Genomic DNA, 7,670 nt, shown 5'->3' with positions numbered 1-7,670 from the left:
AGAGAGACCTACTCAACCCCTCCCCCACAGGCCCACACAAACCCCATACCCACCCACCCATACCTCTCATATACAAGAGTAAGGCTTCATTTTGAGCTTTTATGCAGTCACGTTTAGATACATGATGCAAATGCATACAAATCAGGACACAAACATTTTTTGAAATAAAATTAAAATATGTTATTGTAGATGTTTGATTTTTAGTATATAATTTGTTTGTTTTTTTCCCAGTTCCAAGGTGGCAAACCCCCTTCCCACAAGGAGTAAGGGGGTTTGGGGCAAGGGGAGGGACTTCTGGTGGCAAAAGTCAGGGACATGGAGCAAGACTTCCGGTCCCAAGGTGGTGACCAGGGTGCCTGTCAGAGGGCGGGGCTACCTTTGCGGGCCTAGACAGTTCACCAAAACTCGTTAGGCGGCCCTCTAGCCGAAATAATTGCCCACGCCTGCGTTAAACCCTTACCTTTACATAGAAACCTAGAACTGAAGTGGCCTTGAGTTAGCTCGCTTCATTTCCAACATGAAGTAAGGTCAGGTAGGTTAGGGCCTTTTAATATCCTGAGTAAGTGTCCAGACGGCGGTCTAATGCAGCTTTGTAGTAGGCAACCGTCAGTCCTTCTGGATCATAGTGTATGCGTCAGGAGTCACCAGGACCTTAGTTTTTTGGAGTATTGTTGTGTAGACAAGCCTACAGATGCACTGCTATGACTCACCTGGCAGTCAGTTCATTCAAGGCATAGAATTTTGGTAAAGACAAGTTTCAGAGAAGATAGGCCAAGACTCAGAAGGGCACAAAAGTTGATGGAGTTGATAACTGTGGTAGGGCTGAGCCAAGTTAGTGGGTCAGTGTTGAAAATTGCCACTCCCTTTCACATGATTCACAGCAAACTGTTCAGCAAATTTTGTTCCCAGTTACACTAGAATATAAACAAAGGGCTGCCATCAAGCTAAGTAGAGCCAAGTGGACTTTGGGCTGATGTGACGCATTGTGTGAATCATCAGTAGATTCCAGTGGCTATGAGAGAGTGCCACTATACATGATGTTTCTGTTTGATTTCTGCCAGTCCATTGTCTTTCGCACTGATTGGCCAGAGGTACATTCTGGATAGTTTTAAGATGAAGCTCTGGGAGGACTCTGATCCAACCGTATGCCCATCCTTGTGGGCAAGCAGTGCACTGTGAACTGTGCAGGAGTCCTGTGTTAGTGTGTCTGTCCCAGTGGGCAACAATCTCTGAGTCCTTATATTCTGTTCCAGAAAAGGCCCCTATTTTGAATGCTCTTTGGCACTTCTGCAGTTGGATCTTATTATTTCCTTCTGCAAATGAGAAGTGTCTTTTTTTCTTTTTGGCAAGCCTAAGTCAACTGGCTCTATCATTAAAATTTCTAATTGGCTGTATCCTACTCTTCCTCCTTGAAGTTAGTCTGTTTAATGTTTGTCAAATGCTTTCCACTCAACAGATGAAAGGAGTCCTAAAGGTTTGAAAATCTGTTACATTAGCATTATTATTGGAGCACTTTTATGAACGATCAAGTTGCTAACGAGTAAGAGATTGCCAAGCCAGTGATAGAATTTCTATTTACTATCTGAACAGAGATATTTAACTTCTTGGGAGGAGGGCTCGGTGCCCTGAAGGCTGGGAGAGGGGCAGAGTGGGAGGTACTGGAATTTCAGTGTGACAGACCTGGGGCAATGCAGTGTCGCCTATGTGACGGTAGCAAACTCAAGTTTCTATGCTGACAAGGAAGTGTACAGTTTTGGGAGTGGAACCAAGCCCTTTGGCTTGGCTTGTTTCTTCAGGCCACTGCTATTGAGCATAAGAGATTAGTCTGTACCCTGAGACTACTTTTTAATTAACAATTACATAGCAATTGAGAGAGAAAAACTGACAAATTAATAATGCAGATTTGCTTTCACCCTCCAAAACTCCAGTTACTCAACCACAGAGGTCTTGATGACAAGCAAAACTCACATCTACTTGCAACTGTTGCTGTGTGTTGTAATTTCTCTGTTTTCAGGGCTGATTATTTTCTCACATTTCTTCTGCTAGTTAAATTCCAGAATTTAAAAGTTCTTTCACCTCCTCATTTTCCCTGGAGGCTTTCTCATTCTCTTGATGTATTTTTTCTTTGGCAGACCTGCATGGGCAAAGATGTAACCCTTCACGTCTCTGCAAGCAACCCAGCTATGCTGTTGTACCAAAAATTTGGATTTAAGACTGAAGAGTACATTTTGGATTTTTATGACAAATATTACCCCTTAGACAGTAAGGAGTGTAAGCACGCCTTCTTTCTGAGATTGCGACGATGATGAGCACCAGGGCTAGGTACAGCTGTATGCAAAATGTGATCCGTTGAATGAAGAGTTACCAAGGCTTTCAGCTGAAGCCACTGGCGGTTCTGCAGAGCTGAAGTGCCCTGATGTATTTATTGCTAACATCAACAATGATACATTGTGTGCTGAACATGCAACCAGAGATGATTTATGACCTGGAATGGGGTGCCAAGGGAGAGGCCTCGAAATATGAACCGGGACACAGTTAAAACCAGTGGAAGGCTGGAATTCTAGAGGGGAAATTTCTTGTCCATGATTTTGGAGAGTCCCTTTGACAAAAACCCAGGAGACATCATAGGGGCCAGACGACACAAATTGTGTTGCAGTTTTGTTTCCCAGATGTTATTTATGGAACATGAAAAATACCTAAACTCAGTTGCCAACAGGGATTTTGTGATTTATGTTTTTGGGAACCATATCATAGACACATGAAGGAAAATACAGCCCCAGTCAATGTAGCTGGACGCTGATCCTGTATAAGTTAGGATGAGGGTCAGAACAGCAACATGAGAATCATTTCTTAGGTATAATAAAGAGTGTGATGTCAATATGCTTCCCCAGAAAAGCGTTAGTGGAAGTGTCTCGCCCTACTCCTTATCTTTGGCGTTTCCCCATATCGTGTGCCCAATGTGAAGTCCTTGCAGCGCATATCATTCTGTGTTCAGGAACAGAACGTCAGGTAAGTTTGTAGCTAGGTGAGGTTGGATACAAGAGCTGCCAAATTAGCTCTCTGAAGTTATGAAATCCATCCATCAGTCCTTGAAGCCATAAATCAGCTCTATAGATACACCTCCAATCATGGGCTCAGCCTTGCCAGCTCCAACATCCTGGCACTTGTGCTGTAGATTCTGTGGTGAGAGGAAATTGGGCACAGGAGACTGGGGAGATGCGAAATCTGATTCTGGCTTTACATAATTCATCTTTTTTAACCTTGAGGAAGCAGGGGCAAAGATGAGGCAGTAACGTTCCTCAGAAGCACCCACTCCATGATTTCATGGCTCTAAATGTGATGGTATAAGTGAAGAAATGGTTTGTGTAAAGAAGGATGTGCAGCTTCCCTCACAAAGGGGACTCATCCTTTTTGTACAGTTTGGCAGCTCTCTCTCTCTCCTGACTTCCCTGCAGGTGAACAGTCACTTGACAGATTGCCACATCTACACCCTGCCAGACTCACAATCTACATTTTGAATGTGAGCTGCACCTACTGTGCAGTCTTTATGTCAAGCCTGTGTAGCTGCAGAGAACACTTGGCCTTTTTTTTTTTAAACCCACTCTGTGTACATTTCAGGTGCCTGACTATAGTAGTAGTTGCCTTAATGGAGTCTACATTTTGATAGCAGCAAAGCAATGGACACAACATGTGTATTTGTGTAGCCAGTGTTAAGTCTTCACTGAAACAAAAATGTAATTGTTACCAGAAAAAGATGTACGACTTTCAACACCATCTAAGAATTGTTTACCCCAGCATTCGTGCACATTTCCAAATATTTGATGACTGTATGTGAAAATCTTTGATGTTACAAATGTTACAAGTTAGCTGTACTTGGAAAGGAAAAAACCTCTGTCTTTATGAATGAAATTAAAGCCCACCTCTTGGACAAATTCAGCTGTGCTCATACATGTTGTCAAGTTACTTTCCACCCTTCACTCGCACCTTCATCCTTTAATGTCAAGTAAAGGCTAGTATGCCCAACAGGGAATATTTTCTGCTTTGGCTCATCATAGAGTTTCCCTTCATGCAGGGGAATGTGTAGCATGCTGTAGCTTTGCAGTGTATCATAATCCATGTTTGATGCCTGGAGGAGAAGGCTCCAAACTCCCTCCAGAGCACTGTGCTCCAGAACAGCAGGGAAGGGTTGGGCGGGATGACACCTAACTCTCCCGCTACACATCTACGCTGTCCTGTCCTGCCTGTTCCCTCACTCCTCCCAAGTAGGAAAGAGGTGGTTATAATGAAAGCAAGATCTGTCTTAAGCGATTGATGTAAAGGTAACTGTCCTTCCAGTTTTCTAGACAAAGTCCTGTTCAGTTTTCAAGAGATCCCTAATCTTGTACCTGTACAATTGCAGCCCTGTTGTTTGGGAGCCAGGATGGTTAGCCTCCTAAACTGGGACTTGGATTCTTTTTCCTGCTCTCCTGGACTCTCATTTTATGACCCTGGGGAAGACATTGAAACCCACATCCTCAAAGGAGCACTATGTACTTAAACATCTTTAAAGGGCTAGGGATTAGCTTCTCTATCTGTTTCTCATCTGTAAACGGGGAATTGTGGCATTTCCCTACTTCCCAAGGGTGCTAGGAGAATGAATACATTGGGGACTGCAGTGTGTCCAGAGGGTGTAGTGTTGGGGGGGCCACACAAGTATGAAAGAGGTCTGGTGTTTTGTGGGTAGTGAATTGGAGGCATAGATCTTTACACACTGATAGTTGCATTCTCTCCGATTTAAATTTGTTCCTGGAAAATCAGCTAGTGAGCTGTCTCTTGTTCCTGTGGGTCCCAGGATTAGAGGGTTAAAGCTAGATGCTTGATTATTATTATATTCTGAAACAACTTGCTGTGAATATGTAAGGATGGTCTGGCTTCCAAATGGTTTATTTTAGCCAGGACTCACCCAATGTAGTGTTTAATCTGTTGCACCACCATGTTCTAGTATGAAAGTTGGGTGCTACTATAACTAGCGCTAAGATCACCTTTGATAACAGTCTGGTCAGAAACTTCTGGAACTGAATGGCCATGGAAACAGGACTGCCATCTTGTCCTTGCTGCTATGAAAATACACAAAAATTTCAGTGGAGCAGCTTGCTTTCTGTGGGAGAATTCTCCAGTGAAAAGTGTGAGCAAAGCACATGTAGTCTGCCTTCCCCCACAGCTCTCCTTTTTTCTCTGCCCCAGATCTGAATACCAAGCAATCTTATCACTGATTAGAAATCCAACACCCACACTGATTTAACAATCCAACACCCCACAAAAGTGAATTACCTACAACTCCATCAAACTGTTCAATGACTGTACAATTTTGGATGCCAAACCAGCACCTTGGCACAACCAAGTTTAGCCGAGCAAAGTTACCTGAGACTAATGATGAAATTCACTTTTCTCCTTAAAGGGAAAAAGAAACCTGAATTGTTTCTGAGTGGTGTTGCTTGTTCATGTCAATGTGATGTAGCAGGGAAACTGCCTATTGCATTCAGGCTATCTTGCATTTAGATCTCCCACACGTGTGAGCTGCTGGCTATGTAAGGTATATTGTTCTATACTTTTTTGAGCATGAAATAATTTGATCATTGTCATGCTTACCACTTTACCTTGAAAGAGGAATCTGATTACTCACAGGACATCTTGTATTGCCTACATTGGTGAGGAATGTCTTAATGTCAAACAACACTGGGAATGGAAGCAGTCACAGCTTGCCTGGTTCATGTTTTGCTATGCCTACTGCATGCATATGTATGTGTGCATTTTCTTTGCACCCTCATAAGCATACACGGTGGCAGGTTCTAGGTGGGGGTTTGCAGACCAAGGGGATAAGCTGCAATTATCACCTACCTTTGATCACTTCATTTTCTTCACTAATCTTGCCCCCATCCTTGCCCCTGCTCTGCCATTAACATCCCAAAGCTGGAGTGCCTGAGGTGTCATTGAGGAAGCAAGCCTGCAAGCACTGTAGGTGGGTGGATAGGTGGTGGGTGGGGCTGGGAAGTGGGTGATGCACACATAGCAGGGGAATTGTGTGTTGTGCTGTACAGGGGGAGGGTACTGAGTAGCCTGTATGGTGGGGAGGAGCTGGGGAAGGGGCACTTGTGTGGTGTGTGGCCGGCCCCCTGGTCTGTGGGCCTTGTGGCATGAGGCTCCGAGCTGCCCAGAAATTAGAGAACCCTGTACTAGAGGATCTGGCTGGAGCTGTCAAGGGCTTTACTTTTGAAAAGGTTTTTCTAAAAAATGTTGCCCAATGCCTAGAGAACCTAGGATTGACTGTAGTCATCTTCTGTTTTTCTAGGTGTTAAACCCTGTCTGTCTGAGGTATTTTCTGTGGCCTCTGCAATGATGCTGTCAGAGCACCTCACAATTTTGAATTGTTCACCCTCCCCACATTTTTGAGGCAGGGAAACACTGCTAGTCCTGTTAGAGTTGGAGAACTTGGGACAGAGAAACTAAGTGACCCGGCTAAGGTCACAGTGCCAGTGCAAGATCATTAACCTGTGTGTCTGACACCCAGGCTAGCTCCTAACCACTAAGCCACCTCTTCTCTCTCCCTTAGGTACGGAGTGATGTTTAATAACATACTTAGTTACAGCATGTTACCTAACAGCTTGTTATCTAGTCTAGACAAGCCCAAGCCTGGATTAAAAACTCTTCATTCCTTCGCATGAGGATAGACTTGTTGAGTGTTTAACAAATATCCATTTGTCCCCTGTGTTTATTATTAAACAGCTCTAAACAAAGCTTTAAACCAAACTCTGCCTCGCCCGGCTGGGGGGGGGGGGAAGGTTGTTGCATTCTGGGAAAAAATGAAAACTCTTGTGGAAGAAAAAAAGTCCAAGTCTTGCAATCAAAGAAATAGCAACTATAAACATGGAAGTGCAATGGCTATGCCTTTTTTGCTTGTGGGCCTCAAAGCCTTCAGCTGTGTCCACACGAGCATGGACCTGTTTCCCTGAGGACAAGAAGCAGTGAACCACCTTGTGCTGCTGCCACTTGTCCCTGGGCAATGCCTGTGCCATGTGCCCTCTGGCGTGTGGCAGGTTACCCCGGGTGGGGTAGGGGCCATGGGCCCCAGCAGCCTTACCTTGGGGTCCTGGGGAAGCTGCAGGCCCACTCAGAGCCTGGCTGGCAGCCAGAGCGTGGCTCCAACTGGCCAGGCGCGGGTTTTGGGTAGTGCAAGCTGCCCCCATGTGCACAGCCCTGCTTTTTTTTTCTTGTGGGTTTTTTTGATCCTGGGATCTCCTGGGGTCAACTCCACCCCCACACTGCATGCTATACAGTCATGCTCATCTGGACACAGCCTTCATGTTTAAAACCATGGTACACAATAAACACACATCCGCAAAATGAGGGGCATATGGGCAGGCGGAGGCAGATCTACAATTTTGGACAGGGGATGCAGGTGAGGTGCTTCTCCCAGGTGAGAGCACCAGTGCACGGGTCCCTGTCAGGCTGCGCTCCCTGGTTAGCCAGCAAGCAGGGAGGCAGGCAGGAGCTCCAGCGCTCCCCCTTTAAGTGTGGACAGGAAGCTGGGCCACTTCTGGAAGAAGCATGGCTGCTTTCATGGTGAGTAAGATCTGCCACCAGGGGACACCACCCCCCTCACCCCTGGTCACTGACTTGCGTCAGGGGACACA

At 45.3% G+C, this 7,670-nt stretch overlaps 1 protein-coding gene across 1 annotated transcript in view; it reads left to right on the top strand.

The window, feature by feature from the left end:
• Positions 1-3,936, top strand: part of KAT14 (lysine acetyltransferase 14) — a 24,180-nt gene extending 20,244 nt beyond the window's left edge. The window contains exon 10 of the mRNA XM_019516145.1: positions 2,133-3,936. Within this exon, the coding sequence (XP_019371690.1) occupies positions 2,133-2,306 (174 nt within the window). The 3' untranslated portion in view covers positions 2,307-3,936. The remainder of the gene's footprint in view (positions 1-2,132) is intronic.
• Positions 3,937-7,670: the final 3,734 nt, after the last annotated feature.

This window comes from Gavialis gangeticus, unplaced genomic scaffold, assembly GCF_001723915.1.
Source record: "Gavialis gangeticus isolate Ggan-Ray unplaced genomic scaffold, GavGan_comp1, whole genome shotgun sequence".
NCBI classification, from domain to species: domain Eukaryota; kingdom Metazoa; phylum Chordata; order Crocodylia; family Gavialidae; genus Gavialis; species Gavialis gangeticus.
Note: the sequence above shows the minus strand (reverse complement) of the source record. Positions and strands in the feature narration are given on the sequence as shown.